At 43.5% G+C, this 17,212-nt stretch overlaps 1 protein-coding gene across 1 annotated transcript in view; it reads right to left on the bottom strand.

Moving 5' to 3' along the window:
* RAB2A (RAB2A, member RAS oncogene family) overlaps positions 1–2,972 on the bottom strand; it is a 36,819-nt gene extending 33,847 nt beyond the window's left edge. Inside the window, exon 1 of the mRNA XM_082234043.1 lies at positions 2,473–2,972. Coding sequence (XP_082090169.1) covers positions 2,473–2,518 — 46 coding nt within the window. The 5' untranslated portion in view covers positions 2,519–2,972. The remainder of the gene's footprint in view (positions 1–2,472) is intronic.
* Positions 2,973–17,212: the final 14,240 nt, after the last annotated feature.

Here is a 17,212-nt window from a genome sequence, read left to right as displayed (position 1 = left end):
GTTTAGAAATGTGGCTTAATAGAACCTCTTTCCTAGTAACCATACATACAAGTTCTATGCTTTAAGTAATGAAAGTTGGTCAATCTTGGTTTGCTGTTTCTTTTAAAATGAAATATCACAAGACCTAAAGAATCAATAGAAGTGCAAATGCAGTCTGATCGAGTAAGTTCCAATGTGAACAAAGTGTGCCTAGGAGTGCAACATTCTATTACTTTGCTGACTGAGTACTTCCAGACTGCATAATACAGCAATAAGAAATTGAATCAGTGGTACCTACTTCAAATGAACTTTTATAGAATCAGACTGTAAATATGTTTGTGCCACAGTCTTTTTAAAAAATTAAAAAATGCATTTTAAAAGAGGAAAAAGTGATTGAAATATAACCTATTATGTATTCTAGAGCTGAGGAATCTTGAGTAAATAGGCTAAAATCTCAATGAGGATAGACAGAAGAAGTAAATGAAATACAGATACCTTTGTATTTTAGGGTTTCCCCCCTAAGGATAAGAGGAAGGGGAAAGGGAATAAGCATTCAAGAGAAAGCTACTAACTTTATAAACAGCTAATACAGTGGTACCTCGGGTTAAGAACTTAATTTATTCCGGAGGTCCGTTCTTAACCTGAAACTGTTCTTAACCTGAAGCACGAATTTAGCTAATGGGGCCTCCTGCTGCCACCGCGCCGCTGCGTGATTTCTGCTCTTATCCCGAAGCAAAGTTCTTAACCCGAAGTACTATTTCTGGGTTAGAGGAGTCTGTAACCTGAAGCATCTGTAACCTGAAGTGTCCGTAATCCGAGGTACCACTGTAAAGGAATATGTTTGTCCAATCATATACTTGTCAAGAAACTTTCAGCATCACTCCTCACATTATATGGTGGCTAACATGTACTTTCAGCTACGTATACTCATGGCAGAAGCTTCAGCCAATTCTAGTTCCTTATGTACCTGTTTGATACATGCAAGGCGAAAATGTTGATATATCTCTTTGCACATATGTGTATTATATAACGTATTGAATTGGTCCTTCACAGAAAGGGTTTCTAGCTTTTGGGTAAGTTTGACAGAAATCTCTCTCACACACACTCACACTTTTCCCAACTCAACTATTTTCATAAATAAATAGCTAAAATTAAAAAATAAACACTAAAAATCTAAAAAGGTAGTTTTTAAATAGTGGCTGATAGGCATGAAGGTGTATTAGATTATTCAACACCATGTGTGACGTTTAAGCTTAATTCACTTGGGGAAACAAGAACCCCAAGTATTTATTCTAACATGGCAGTTGCATAGCACTTTCTAGTATTCAAACTACATCACATGCATTGTCTAGTTGTGATCCTTCAATTGTAAAGGAAATCAGTATCATTATATCCTGTGCTGCTGATGGGGGGAATGGAGCAAAGAGTAGCTTGTCTAAGGCCTCCTACTGAATTTATACAGAGATGATATGCATACAAGATCCTTTTTGATTGGTAGCTCTTAGGTCACTATACTGCATCTATCATGCTAAATTCCATCATGTTCAAGTCAGAGAGATGGCACTAAAGGGCCTCTCCATAAGGCTCAGCTGCAACACCACCAACTTTTGGCTCCTCCTCTCCTTGAACTCTTCCTTCCAGCTGGCCATTACAAGAATTCTGTCACTTAAGACCCCCGTTTGATCCTTTCTTTTCTTCCGGTTTCCCCCCCCCCTTTCTGCCCTGTCTTTTACATTCTATACCGGAGGGGTAGAGTAGGTTTATTACTGTCACTTTATAAGCTTTTTCGGCTCAGGAGTGGCAGCAAATACTTTAAACCAACGTCCAGGAACAGAGCCACGACCAATCAACGGTGGAAACCACTTTTATCTGGTAGACTTTCTTGGAACGTAAAACATATCCAGAGGTGGGGAGGGTGCTTTAGTTACAGGTCAGTGTATCTTTGGGCAGAGAGGGATTAAATGGTGTGATCCTTTAGGGCCTTGCTCCGCAGGCGTGTCTGACAGAGGCCTGGAGTGAGAAGTCTTGGCCGAAGGCCCAGTGCGTCTCGAGGCCTTGTCAAGCTCCCCCCCCCCCGAGGGGGGTGTTATCACCACTCCCCTATTGCCTCACCGAAGCGTCCGGCGTGGCCAACGGGGCTCTTCGGACGCGTCCGAAATGAGGTCAACGACAAGCACCCCACCCGCTGTCCCGAGGCCCCGGCTGCACCCATTTCAGCGCCCCGCTCCCTTCCCGGGAACTCTCTGGGCGGAGAGGCCTTGAAACCAGACGGCAGCGAGGGGGCTCTGGAGGCGCTGGCAGCCGAGCCCTAGGCCTCGCCAGGCCGCGGGCGGGGCCCTGGGCCGAGCACCTCCCCCTGCCGAGCCCAGTCACCACCACGTCGGCGCAGCCAACACTGCGGAAATGGGGCAGCCGAGAGGCGTTGCGCAGGAAGCGCCGAGGCCGCCAGCAGCGCAGGCCCCTTTTAAACCTTCCCCGGCGGGCCGCCCTTACCTGTGTCCCCGATTATGATGTACTTGAAGAGATACGCGTAGGCCATGTCCTTCCAGTCGCCGCCGCCGCCGCCTTCCTGCGCCTCCTGCTAGGGCTGCTCGCTGCTTGGTGACGCGGCGCGCACTCCCCCGCCCCTCGCTGTCAGGGCTCGCGCAACGGAAGGTTCGAAACCGTTGGCAGCGGGCCCCCCTCCTCCAGCTCCTTCCAACCGCCCTCGGGCTTCTGACAGCTTCCCTCAGCGAGCCTCCCACGCCGGCCTTCCGCGTGCGCCTGGCCGCCTCGCCTCCCCTTCTTTCCCCGGCCGGGCCTTTGGAGGTGCCTTCAGAGCGTCCCGAGGAGCGCTCGGTTCCAGGCGGCTCACGGAACGGGCGGAGAGCCGGTGGGAAGGCGGGCGGGGGTGGGGGAGAGAGCGAGGGAAGCAGGAACAATAACAGGCGCGAGGCTCCCGAACGCTCCGGCAACGTCACGCAGCGCTCTCTCCGCCGACCCGGAAGTGCTGAAGCAGCCGGTGCCTCGGCCTCGGCGTGCGGGCGAAGGGGAGGATCCCTGGGAGTGATGCGAGGGACGGGGCGGCCGAGCGCCTGGCGCCTTCGGCCTTGGGGTGGGGCCCGAGGCTCTTGGGCCGCCGCCCTGTCCGCTGCAGGCCGAGGAAGAGCCCCCGCTGCCTCTTGGAGGGAAGGGTCGCTGCGAAGCGCTTCGTCGCCCCGGCTCTGGCTGGAGGATCTCAGCGGCCTCATCCTGGCACAGCAACATTTGCACTTTTAACTAGGGCGATTTGGCTTTTTTTGGAGGGGGGGAAAGCGAAGGAAGTAAAACAAAAGGCACCATACGGGCTTGCGGATCGCCACATCATTTCTGGCAGTTTTTCAGATTTCCCTCTGGGTCCAAACGGAATGTCGAATGTGTCGCTGTATACAAAACGAAAGCCATGGCAGCGGCTGGACTACTCTTTCTTTCTACTCAGTGCAGAAAGATGTTGTGCATTTATCAGCCTACATTATTGGGAAGCTGAGATGGAAATAGTACAAGAGCAATGGGCCGGAATGTCCCAGTGCCTTCTTTTTACGCAAGTCTGCTCTATATCACAAATAGCCAAAATGTCTCCAGAAGTTGCCACTGGTTACATGGCCGCAGACAGGGGGCAAGTTCCCCCCTAAATTAAGTAAATCAATAAAAATACTTAACTGAGGTTCTGCCCCACCCCACCCCCATAAATCCTGGTTACACCCATGAGTTGTTAGAATTACAGTCGTATGCTGCTGTCGCTTTAAAAATGGCTTGAAACGTTTGCAGACAAAAACATTTTTCTTCTTCCAGGCCTTTGGCTAAATAAATCTATGGCCTTTTAAACTTGTTTAAACAACTGGGGGTGTTTTGTTTTTTTATTACATATTTTTGTGGTTTTACACAGTAAACTGCCCTGTGATCCTCAGATGAAAAGTGGTATATAAATTAAATATAATATATATTAAAAATGACACAAAAATAATATCTAGCACCAAACATGACTTGCTGACTGTTGCCAATGAGTGTTTTCTTTTGCCCTGTGCATTTTTATTGTAATTTTTACTGTTGAACTCTGGTTGTGTCATACATACCAATCTCCTTTGGCGTTCCTATGTATGCACACACCCCATGGATAAAGAACAGAAAGATTGTGAGTGGGAAGCTCCAGCATCAATAGGATTAAGCTGTTAATCATTCTTAAGAAGACTTCAACACTTGCCCAGTTTATACATTAACTTCATAGTGTGGTTGTCATGCCACATCTTTGGGGCCTACAGATGGTCAGCAGCTTTTCATATACCTTTAAAATCAAAAATGCAGTAAAGGGGTTATAGATATATATATTTTTTACAGAGCAAGCTAGTCCTCCCCACTCCCCCACCCCACAACAAACAAAAATACTCTCAGAACAAAAAGCAGGGGAAATAGCGTTAGTGGCATTGGTACAATACATAATAATCTGTCCATGACATAATAGCGTTTTCACTGAGCACAGACACCAGCTAAGGGCTCAGCAGAGCAGTTGTGAAAGTATTTAGACTTCTATTATTTATTACATTTGTATATTTTGTTATCTTGGCAATATAAAATATAATTCATAATAAAAGCCAAAACCAATATAAAATAAACCAAAGCAGTATAAAGCCCTCTCCTTACCACCACCAAATGAAAACATCCCAGCACAAAACCCAGTTGCTAAAATGATTGAAAACCCAGCAAGAGATAGTTTGGTATGAAAAACTGAAACACCAGATAGGTTGTGTCTGAGAGAGCACTAAAGTCTCTACATTGTGCCAAGAAGACTATAGCATGGTTGCCAGACAAGCCTCTCTAGGACATTCTGTAATCAGGGCACCACCACTGAAAAAGCCCACTTAATATTTCTCTTTATTATTAATGTGCCTGTTTCTTGAAGAGAAATGGAACTCTGGGACAAGAAGAGATAAACCAACAGACCCTCCAAGTGTCCCTGTTTTCAAGGGACACTCCTGGGTTCACAGAAGCTGTCACGGTTTCTGATTTGATCCCAGAATGCCCCGGTTTTCCTTAGGACGTCCCTATTTTCATCAGAGAAATGTTGGAGAATATGACCCCCAAGTCAAGGAGATACAACCATTAGAAGACACCTGAAGGCAGTTTTTAATGTTTAATTTTTTTATGTTTTTATGTATGTTGGAAGCTGCCCAGAGTGGCTGGGGCAACCCAGTCAGATGGGCGGGTTTACGTAATAAAATCGTTGTTATTAAATAGTACATCTCTGTTTTCATTGGAGAAATTTTGGAGGGTATGTAGAGCTATTATGTTACAGTCATATTTATTTAATTTATATCCCACCCTTCCCAAAGAGCTCAGGACCACAAAACAGATATACAATTAAAAATGTAAACAAAGCAAAAGCATTCTAAAGCAAATTAAAACATTCTAAAAACTATTACAGTTAAAAACTCGGGGACATTATTTCAGTCAAACCACAATGCTTGCACATCTTTTTTTTCTCCATCATGCTTCCAAGCTGACCACGTGTACATGTCTGAGCTCTGCAGATCACTCACCATTTTTGAACATATTTTTGTACTTTTGTAACTTAAATAGTACTTATAAACCTGTCTTCATTATGCCTTCATACCTACATATTATGTAGGTAAATACTACTTTTCTTTCTTCACACGACTCTGTGTTTGATTGTTGTTTTAAGGTAGAGAAAAGGAGTAATATCCAGTGTGCCTGAAAGCATTTTTGCTTCTAGAAGGTTAAATCAACCTTATCTTTGCTTCCAAGTTTAAGCTACGAAAGATGGTACTCTTCTGATCTCACTAACGTAGACAAGGAAAAGTACTAGCTAAATATATTCTCTCCTGGTGTCTAAATCCATTCCTACAAAAACAATGAAAGGCAGTTCCAGTTCCAGGCAAAGGTCTAGCTACCAGGACATGGCTGCCTTGTTCAGCAGCTACCCAGGCCTTCCTCTTAGAGCCATCTCAGGAGATTTGGAAAGCGAACATGAAAGAAAAGACCTTTCTGTTGTAATGCAGCAATTCAGCAACACCCTTCCAATTGAAGTACTCTTTGTCCAGCTTCCTTTTGTGTCGCATGCTAGAAGCTGGAGATGTTTTTATTTTGACACATGTTTAATCAGCAAGACTCAGTTCTGTTGCTGTGTAACATTTTTTACTTCTGCTGCTGTTCGATTTTTGTTTTGGGTGTAAGTGTTGGTATGTACCGGTATATGCTATATGCTATTTGCTATTATTTGTACAACCTTGGCAGAGTTAAGGTGCGAAGGTCCATGGTTTTCATGTAGACACAATTCAAGCCAAATGGCTTCTGCTATGAAAGTGAGATTACAAAGTCCCCCCTTATGTGAGGACTCGTGTCACTTCAGAAGGACACATATGAATTTGACACACTGATGCAGTCATTTGGGCAACCGTAGCTGAGATATACGTACAAAGCATTTTCATAAAAGAGATAATATAGTGCTTTCCTAAATGCCATCTGCAATTTTCTCTTTGTTATAACTTCATGTATAGGGTATTTGTACTGCCTTAAATAGTAGGAACTGAATTGGGCTTTGTACACATTTTGTTAAAATTCTTAAGATTGCCTAAATTATAGAAAAAGTGACAGTTACAAGTGACATCTGCAAGTGCTTGCACTGTTGTTGAAAAGAGCATAATGTGTTTGTGTATCGTTTATGGGACTAATGCAACTAAGGACAGAAAGGGCCTTTTGACAAATGCTGTGCTACAATTGGAGATCTGTTTGTCAAAGAGACGGCTCTTTATTATTCAACTGGGTAACCAGAGTGTTTGGTCATCTGCCGAGTGAACCTCTGCAGTAGCTCTGCACAGTAGCTATTAACTCATAATCAAATCATAGAAATAAACACATGGACTACTCTTCAGCACTGTGAAAGTCACTGTATAAGTTGAACGAAATACTGAAATAATCTGGTCATTCCTTGGGCTATAAAAAAAAAGAGAACGAGAGAACAATGCTTTCATTTACAACGTAACAACTGTAATGACATTTTGGAACTGCAGTGGGGGGGGGAGCAAATTTCTAGTGCTTCAATAAAACTGTGCTAGAAATATGCACAGTTGCCTGTATGTCACACAATTCCCTACACTTCATTTCACTGCTTAATTCTAAAAGGGAGAGGTACCAGGGCTCCACCTTGCTTGAAAGTGACTACCTCTGACTTGGAAATCGCTGTCTTAAAATACAGGTGTTTTCAAGCAGGGTGTGATTAGTCTATGGTGGAAAACAACTCTGTGTGTGAGATAAGGAGCCTCTTTATTACTGCTTTAGAAGCTGGTGGCTGCCAATTTTGATGGACGCATATTCTTCCTCCCCCCCTCCCCCAGTCTTTTGCCCTTCACCTACCTCTGCTTTGGACTGACATCAGGTAACTCAGAAGAAACCCACAACTTGGTGCAGCATGAGCTGTATTCCTGTCAACCACCTCCACAGGTATACCTAGTCTCCCTTCTGCCCTTGGCAAGGAGCTGTATCTGCACCCTCTGTCCATTGTGCCCTCGGCAAGCAGCTCCATCAAGACTCCCAGAGGAGCCTGTGTGCCTCGCCTGGCCACCCAGAGCAGTAGAAGAGTGGTCTGGGGAGTGCACAGATTGGTGGATGAGTTCTGTTATAAGAAGAAGGGAAAAAACCCCTTTTCCCTTATGGGGTACCCGACAGCCCATATAGTGTCCTTTTGTAGGTTCTCTATCAGCAGGAGAAAATAACAGAGGGCAACCAAAGAATATTGAGAAGCAAAGCAGCTGGTAAGCTTGATCTTTATTAACTGTTGCAACAGGGTGCTCACAAACCACATGCTGGAGGCAGGAGGCACCCCAAACAATGGTACACAAACCCTTATATAGACACATTTGAAATTGTCCACCCTGGAGCCCAAGGCCACCACCCCTCCATACATTATACATCAGGGGTCAGCAACCTTTTTCAGCCATGGGCTGGTCCACTGTCCCTCAGTGCATGTGGTGCCCCAGACTATTTTTTTTTGGGGGGGGGATAAACGAATTCCTATGCCCCACAAATAACCCAGAGATGCATTTTAAATAAAAGGACCCATTCTACTCATGTAAAAACATGCTGATTCCCAGACTGTCTGTGGGCCGGATTTAGAAGGTGATTGGGCCGCATCCAGCCCCAGGGCCTTAGGTTGCCTACCCGTTATACATACATCACAGAAGGGGTATCTACAACAGAAATCTGAGTATGTTGTTTTTCTCCTGTCTACCAGGATACCTGATAATGGATCATTGATTGCATTACCTGGGCCATTTGGCCACTCTTTTGTGATGATAACTACTTAATTCCTGAATCCAGGTCACAGGCTCACCCTATTCATACACAGACACACCCTTAAGACAGGATTTGTGAACAAAGAGACAATGGGGAGTTTTTCTCATTTCCTCCCTGCTTGCAGAGAAACATTTGAGGTCAGTTTGGGAGAGACGAAATGGTTTCAGGACTTTTTCCTGTATTGTTTTCAGACATGTGGGGGGGATATATATCTCCTTAAAATTATTATAACAGTTCCTAACCACTCCAAGCCAGAATTGAGAGGCACCTATGAGATTAATCCCACTCAATGGACCAGAATGTGGTCTAAACGCCCCTTTAAATCCATATCAACGAAAAGAAAAGAACTCACTCTGAAACTCACCTACAGGTGGTACCTAACACCAAGAAAACTAGCGCTAATACGCCCAGGAACCTCACCAAAATGCTGGAGAGGGTGCACCTCCACAGGCACATACCTCCACATGTGGTGGGAGTGCCCCAAAATCCAACTATTCTGGATGACAGCCATACGAGAAATACAGTGGTGCCTCGCAAGACGAAAATAATTTGTTCCGTGAGTCTTTTCATCTTGCGATGTTTTTCTTCTTACGAAGCACGGTCCGTCGCAACTGCGCCTCTTCAAGCGGCTTTAAGAAAAAAGCGCAAGATGTTTTCGTCTTGCGAAGCAAGCCCATAGGGAAATTCGTCTAGCGAAGCAATGCAAAACCGAAAAAACCCTTTCGTCTAGCGAGTTTTTCGTCTTGCGAGGCATTCGTCTTGCGGGGCACCACTGTATGTAAAATAACTAAGCAAGTATTAGACATCACCCCAGAATTGGCCCTACTAAACATCTTCCAAGACAACAATGCCCATTTACACCACAAAGAACTCATAACCCACCTACTTTCAACAGCCAGAAACACCATAACCAGACACTGGAGAGACCTGTCAGGAGTAAGCACGGACCAATGGTACCAAATAGTATGGGAAACAGCCCTACTAGAAAAATTAACCAATAAACTGAAACTGACACGGGGACAAACAGAAGAAGCCGCCTTTACCCCAGTATGGCTCCCCTTTATCACATACACAGCCCAACAAGACAATGACAATAATCCACCAACAGCATACAAATCAATATGGCTAACCTGATCCAAAACACCCACCCACCCTACTCACACACGAAAACAAAGATCACCACAGCCAATCACAAACAACCACACCCTAGGCCAACCCCAACCTCTCTCACTACCAAAGAAACACAAATGAACAGCACGAGCAACGCTGACACCAAACCCTACATACATTAAGCAAAATAGAAACATCGCCACCCGACCCCCCCCATCTTCCCCCTCTCCCCCAATGTCTCAACAAATGAAACTGATTTGTAAAAATGTTACATGGAAAAATACGAGAGACATTACACATACTTCTGTAAAACAAGAAAATCTTTAATAAAAAAATAATTATAATAAAGAGTTGAGAGGCACAGTTTTTGTTCCACCCCCCCCCCTCCCACTGGCCTATGCCCTGGCTGCTATTTGCCCCAAAAGGCACTGTTTCCTGCAATCAGCAAAAAGCAGCAGAAGGGGTTGTTTCTGTGGAGTGAAAGGCACTACTCATTTGTCATCTCATACCAGCTTCCTTTGATCCATTGTGTTCCTTTAATGACTCATACCCCATCTCATGAGGATGTTAGCCTGGCTTAATTAGCCTTTAACACATGCTAATTTCAAGTTTCTAGTTTAATTTGCTTTTAATGCTTGCTGATTACAGGATTTAGAAGTGTCTAACACACAGCTTAATACACCCAGGTCTGGCTTAGTACACATGTGTCTGGACATAGCTGTCAACGTTTCCCTTTTTTAAAGGGAAATTCCCTTATTCCAAATAGGATTCCCTGCAAGAAAAGGGAAAAGTAATAATAATAATAATAATAATAATAATAATAATAATAATAATAATAATATAATATTATTTATACCCCACCCATCTGGCTGAGTTTCCCCAGCCACTCTGGGTGGCTCCCAATCAGTGTTAAAAACAGTACAGTGTTACATATTAAAAACTTCCCTGAACAGGGCTGCCTTAAGATGTCTTCTGAATGTCAGGTAATTATTTATCTCTTTGACATCTGATGGGAGGGCGTTCCACAGGGCGGGCGCCACTACCGAGAAGGCCCTCTGTCTGGTTCCCTGTAGCCTCACTTCTCACAATGAGGGAACCGCCAGAAGGCCCTCGGCGCTGGATCTCAGTGTCCGGGCTGAACGATGGGGAAGGAGACGCTCCTTCAGGTATACAGGACCGAGGCCGTTTAGGGCTTTAAAGGTCAGCACCAACACTTTGAATCGTGCTCGGAAACGTACTGGGAACCAATGCAGATCTCTCAGAACCAGTGTTATGTGGTCCCGGCGGCCACTCCCAGTCACCAGTCTAGCTGCCGCATTCTGGATTAATTGCAGTTTCCGGGTCACCTTCAAAGGTAGCCCCACATAGAGCGCGTTGCAGTAGTCCAAGCGTGAGATAACTAGAGCATGCACCACTCTGGCGAGACAGTTCGCGGGCAGGTAGGGTCTTAGCCTGCGTACCACATGGAGCTGGTAGACAGCTGACCTGGACACAGAGTTAACCTGCGCCTCCATGGACAGCTGCGCACCTGGTCCTTCAGGGGCACAGTTACCCCATTCAAGACCAGGGAATCCCCCACACCAACCCGCTCCCTGTTCCCCAAAAACAGTACTTCTGTCTTGTCAGGATTCAACCTCAATCTGTTAGCCGCCATCCATCCTCCAACCGCCTCCAGGCACTCACACAGGACCATTACCGCCTTCACTGGTTCTGATTTGAAGGAGAGGTAGAGCTGGGTGTCATCTGCATACTGATGAACACCCAGTCCAAACCCCCTGATGATCTCTCCCAGGGGCTTCATATAGATATTAAAAAGCATGGGGGAGAGGACAGAACCCTGAGGCACCCCACAAGTGAGAGCCCAGGGGTCTGAACACTCATCCCCCCCCCCACTTTCTGGACACGGCCCAGGAGGAAGGAGCGGAACCACTGTATGACAGTGCCCCCAGCTCCCAGCCCCTCTAGACGGTCCAGAAGGATATTATGGTCGATGGTGTCAAAGGCCGCTGAGAGATCCAGAAGATCCAGGAAACAGCTCTCACCTTTGTCCCTAGCCCACCGGAGATCATCAACCAGCATGACCAAGGCAGTTTCAGTCCCATGGTGAGGCCTGAATCCCGATTGGAAGGGATCCAAATGGTCCGTTTCCTCCAGGCGTGCTTGGAGTTGTTCAGCAACCACCCGCTCAATCACCTTGCCCAAGAATGGCAGATTTGAGACTGGGCGATAGTTGGCCAAATTGGCCGGGTCTAAAGATGTTTTTTTAAGAAGCGGTTTAATGACCGCCTCTTTCAGCGGGTCAACAGCTATGCTTCTGGAACCCAGACTTAACACCTAGCCTTAATTCCTACTAGATCCAGAAATCTAACAAACTTGTAACAATATCCCTACTATCAAATTTCTTGGACTGTCACCATGCTTTCAGTGTTTAGGCAGCAATCCTAAACAAACCATGGAGAAAGTATGCATAGTATTATGCTATCAGGATGTCTGAGTAATGAAAAGGATGGATTCCCCCCTCTCCATGTTATCATGTAGGAAAACATGCAAAAGATATTCAAAATGATACACATTCATTATTTATCATCTTTAGCATTATTTATCATCTTCCTGTAGCTGCAAAGAGCAATCTGAAGAAAATTGCTTTCAGCTGTATAATATGGGAACAAACCTAGTAGCAGTATTTGCTCTTATTATAGCTGTTCAAAGAGCTATTTCATAATAAGAAAATAATAATGACAAAAACAACCTGACACATGAAACAAATGTTAGTTCAGGTTCAGATGATTTCAAGCAAAAATAAAAAATTGATATACTCTGGGTATACTCTGACTGCCTTTGTTGTTGTTTCCACATGGCTCTTGTATGAAAAGTTGCTTATTGTTTTTGTGTAAATGTTGGATAGGAAAAAGTTCCATAACTTATTAATTCTAGTCAACATTGTATTTTCACTCTTGGACTAGAAGGCTGTTAATTCACCATCGTTCAGAAACGTCACTAATTGCAAGTGTGATTTGATACGTTATGAGCCTAGGATACATGCAGATAATGACTGTAAAATCAGTAAAGCTAGTTATTTCTTATTTCTATTTATTTATGAATTGCTTCTTATGAAGCATCTCAAAGTGATTTCACAACATAATTTTTAAAAATGCATTTATAAAAGCAGTGGCTTGCATCTAATGCAGCCCTAGACAAGTGTCCAGTCGGCACAAGGTTGTTCACTTTCCACTTGTGCCTCCCCTAAATCTGTTCTAGGGGTTCCCTTGACCCTCTGGAGCAGATTTGAAGAGGGTGCGGGAGGAGCAGGGTGGGGACAGCAGGAAGCCTTGCGCTGACGGGAGCTTACTTAGCGCTGCACTGGATACAAGCCAGTTAAAACAAACATAGGAAAACAATTACATATACTGTTGAAACAATTTCAAGTCCAGTGCTGACACCAACTGGGATAAAAAGTTACCCACGTCCTGTGAACATCACAGGGCACTCAACACTGTAGCGACAAGCTGTCTGTGACAGTAGCATTTAAGCAATAAAAATGAATGGAACAATGATTCATGATACTTCAAAATATTCATTTTTTACAGCTGCCTCAATAATATAATTGGTATACTTGCCACATGACTGGCTGCTTGCTGACTGGGTATTTCAGATCATTCATAAATTATGTTACACTTAAAAGTTCTTTTTAGCTTTCTGTTGGCATACTTTGCCCTGTTCCAAACTCTCTCTCTCTCTCTCTCTCTCTCACACACACACACACACACACACACGCACACTCTGAAATATTCTCAGAGTCGAGAGTGGATTTCATGCTCTTTATTCAGCTCATAGTGGTGAGGAGGTATGGAAGTTTCCCCAGAATGTCTGCTTTATATACCTTATTTACACAATGGGCCCCACGTGATTGGCTAATTCCAGGATTCACCTGTAGGCCAATCAGGTTGCGGATTCACTTCCACCTGGAGCTGGATTGGGTGGCTCCTGTGGACCAATCAGACTGCTGCATTCTGGATCCTATTGTTCTAGGACCAATCAGACTGCTGCATGTTGGATCCTATTCAACTCAGTACATAACACACCCACACCTACACCCCCCCGCATTACCATTTTAACCAATTCTTCTGCCTGACAATCTAGCAGTGCAGTTGGTTCCCTGTTCTAGCCACCCACCCCACTTCCCAGAAGCCAGGATAGCTGAGCTTCTGCTTTCAGGTTTAACAGCCAGCCATTTGACTTGAGACTGCCTAGATCAGGCATGGCCAAACTTGGCCCTCCAGCTGTTTTGGGACTACAATGCTCATCATCCCTGACCACTGGTCCTGTTAGGGAGTTGTAGTCCCAAAACAGCTGGAGGGCCAAGTTTGGCCATGCCTGACCTAGATATTTGATCCAGCATGTCATCATGTCAGCACCTTACTTAAAAACAGGATGATACTCCCTCCCTTTTCTGTTATCTACGACTCTTCTGTTTTCTGTGCCTGCCTTTCCTTTAATTCTTTCTTTGGACTGGTTTGTTTGTTTTTGGCTGCCCTTGTTTCCTTTCCCCTATAACTGGAATTCTTCCTCTTGCGACACTCTATCACAGGCCTTTTCCTTTAAAGTGCATGTTAAAAACCTAACTTTTTTTTTGTTCTCCTTCCTAAATATGTTGGTTTTATTTTTGTAAATTGGAAAAAGAGCTGTCATTGATTGAAGTGCCATTTTCTACAAATTACCCCTTTTAACTTTTAAACTTTTAATATTTTAATGATTTTGTTTAAAAAGTGCAAACGTAACAAAAAGAAAGAGAGCAAACACACACAAAATGTAAACCATAAAGAGTCACATCCTGGAAGGAGAAAAGTATAAAGATATAGCACAGCTCCAAAGGGATAGCTCATACAAAAATTCCCTTTACAAATAACAAAGATATGTAAAGACAAAAGTATTCCCCACCTGCTAGTTCTTTATGTGCATTATTGCACATAAAGGTTGTAAAACATCTTAGTTGAGCCAAATATTTGCATATACTGGTGACACTGAGTGACTGTGTACCTTACAATTTGTATAAGAAATAAAACCATGCCATATTGCAGGGATGTCCAACTTCCAAGAAACTGCGATCTACTCCCACTAAAAAGAAACTAGCAATGATCTACCCATTGTATTGACCAAAATTGTTGAGCTTTTTTGGGGGGGCATTGATCACAATCAGGAATACGCGATTGACCAGGATCGACCAGGGATGCCCCACAATCTACCAGTGGGTTGCAATCAACGTGTTGAGCATCCCTGCCATATAGCATAAAAAAAACCCAGTCATTTGAGCTCTATTTACCATATTTTTCACTCTATAAGACGCACCAGACCACAAGATGCACCTAGTTTTTGGAGGAGGAAAACAAGAAAAAATATATTCTGAATCTCAGAAGCCAGAACAGCAAGAGGGATCACTGCACAGTGAAAGCAGCAATCCCTCTTGCTGTTCTGGCTTCTGGGATAGCTGCACAGCCTGCATTCGCTCCATAAGATGCACACACATTTCCCCTTACTTTTTAGGAGGGAAGAAGTGAGTCTTATAGAGCAAAAAATACGGTCTTTTATCTTTGTGCATATTCTTACCTCCTCCTCCTGTCCTTTGTCTGAAGAACTTGCTGGATCTGATCCAAGGCCCCTCTAATCCAGCATGCTGTTCTCACAGTGGCCAACCAGATGTTTTAGAGATGCCTAGAAGGAGAACATGAACACAATGGCACTGTCCCACTTGTGATCCCCAGCAACTACTATTTGGAAACATACTGCCTCTGATTCTGGAGGTAGCATATAGTCATCATGGCTAGAAGCTTTTGATATACCATATGCCATGAGTTTGTCTCCCCTTTTGAAACCATCTGAATTGGTGGCCATTGCCACATCTTGTGGTAGCAAATATCATAGTTTAACTATGCACAGTGCTTGAAAGCATCCCTTTTGTCTGTCCTGAATCTTCTACCATTCCATTTCATGGATGACACTGACTCTTTAATGTCAGTACCTAGATTGTCAGTCATCAGGCAGGAGGTGTCTTTGAAATTTTTTGATCCCCTTCCCACCTCTTATTTGGCGATATTCATGTCTGTGAGTGATCCTGTTTGCATTCCTTGAAAATCTGGAGTCAATTCTGCATATTTTTCTGTGCATGAATGATGGCTATTTATGTGAGAAGCCTAACCTAATTGTCTGTGAGCACATTTACTCCGTATGTCATTTCAGGTCTCCAAAAATCTCATTTGATGTTCTAATTAGTTGCTTCCAAAAATGCAGCCATGATCTTAACAACGTTCTAGATTTCACTTGATAACCTGAGTCCAAAGTTTGCTGTTGGCAACAATACCCAGCATCTTTCGGAACAAATGCCTGTCAAGGGCTTATCTGAAAAGATAACTGGACACTTATTATATTATTGGTCTCTTTTTTCCTTATATTACTTATATTGCTTATATTGTTAAGGAACCATTATGTTTCATTTCTAGGATTAGAAATCAATCCACTAGGTGGAGAACTTGCCTCAAGTATGTATCTAACACTGAAGTATAGTCATATTAATTCAATGAAATTATATTTTTAGTAAGTGAATCTTAGTATGTCAGTCTTTTATCTACTGTATTTTCTAGCAAAGAGTTCTTGCAAGTTCCTGGGAAATATTAATTGATTAATTGCTGAATTATATGCATAATAGAAGGCTTAACTGCTGGTGCCTAGCAAAAATTGCGGAGTTGTTATTTTTCATTTATCAAGCATACTATTTGGTTTATTTACTGAAGATGTCAGACACCATCCAGCCAACCATGTTGGAATCCAACAATATCTAGTTCCCCATTCCTGTGCTCTGGGCATAAACAGGACTCTGAATCCATATGATTGTGTTTACTGCTATATGAACTTTCATATGTAGCTAGCATTATAGCGCTGAAAATCACAGCGGAACATTTGCCAAGGAAAGAAATAGTCGCAAATTAGAATATATGTGTAATGAACATCTTTACTTTGCAAAGATTTTGACTGGCACCATCATTTTGTGCAAGGATAAATAAAGCCATTGCAAGAGTAAACTCTTAATGGTGTTGTCACTGAATTCATGTGGATACAAACAGCTAAACTGCAGCGAAAACCAGCTGGAAATGAGATAATGGAAGACAAGAGTTTCCCCTGAGGAATCTTGAATGAAAAAGTCAGTTATAGTGTGGGGGTTTTTTTGGGGGGGGGGAGGAAGGCTTCTGGCAATTCTTAGTGTTAAGATTGCACTCTCAGGTTGCACTCTCTTGGGAAAGTTTGAGAGGATAGCTATAGATTAAGGGATGTTATATAGTATTTGCACATTTTTAACAAGTACATTTTTACTAAAGATCATCTATAACTAGGGAGTATCATCTACAGCCTATAATCCCTGAATATTTGTCATGTTGGCTGGGGCAGCACATTGGCTACTCCTAATCTAGAGGCATTAGGGAAAGGAAACCATATTAAGAAGGAAGGAAGTAGGGGCACACAATCTTAAAATTACCTAACACTTAACTACACAATGCATTAATTATGTGGCTTGCTGCAGCAGTATCAGGTGATCTTTAAAAAATTAATCCCTAGCAATAATTAGCAATAATAAAAAGTTTGATTAAAATGAAATACAAGCAAGGTCATGAAATGGCACAAGGCTTATAGTGAATACTGCCCAGTGATCTTCAGATGAAGGGTGGTATACAAATTTAAATAAACTGCAAATGGCTCCCCACAGCTGCCATGTCACACCTACTTTTGTGGACAGAACACAGTGAGATGT

Source organism: Podarcis vaucheri, assembly GCF_965113315.1.
Source record: "Podarcis vaucheri genome assembly, chromosome: 8".
NCBI lineage: Eukaryota > Metazoa > Chordata > Lepidosauria > Squamata > Lacertidae > Podarcis > Podarcis vaucheri.
Note: the sequence above shows the minus strand (reverse complement) of the source record. Positions and strands in the feature narration are given on the sequence as shown.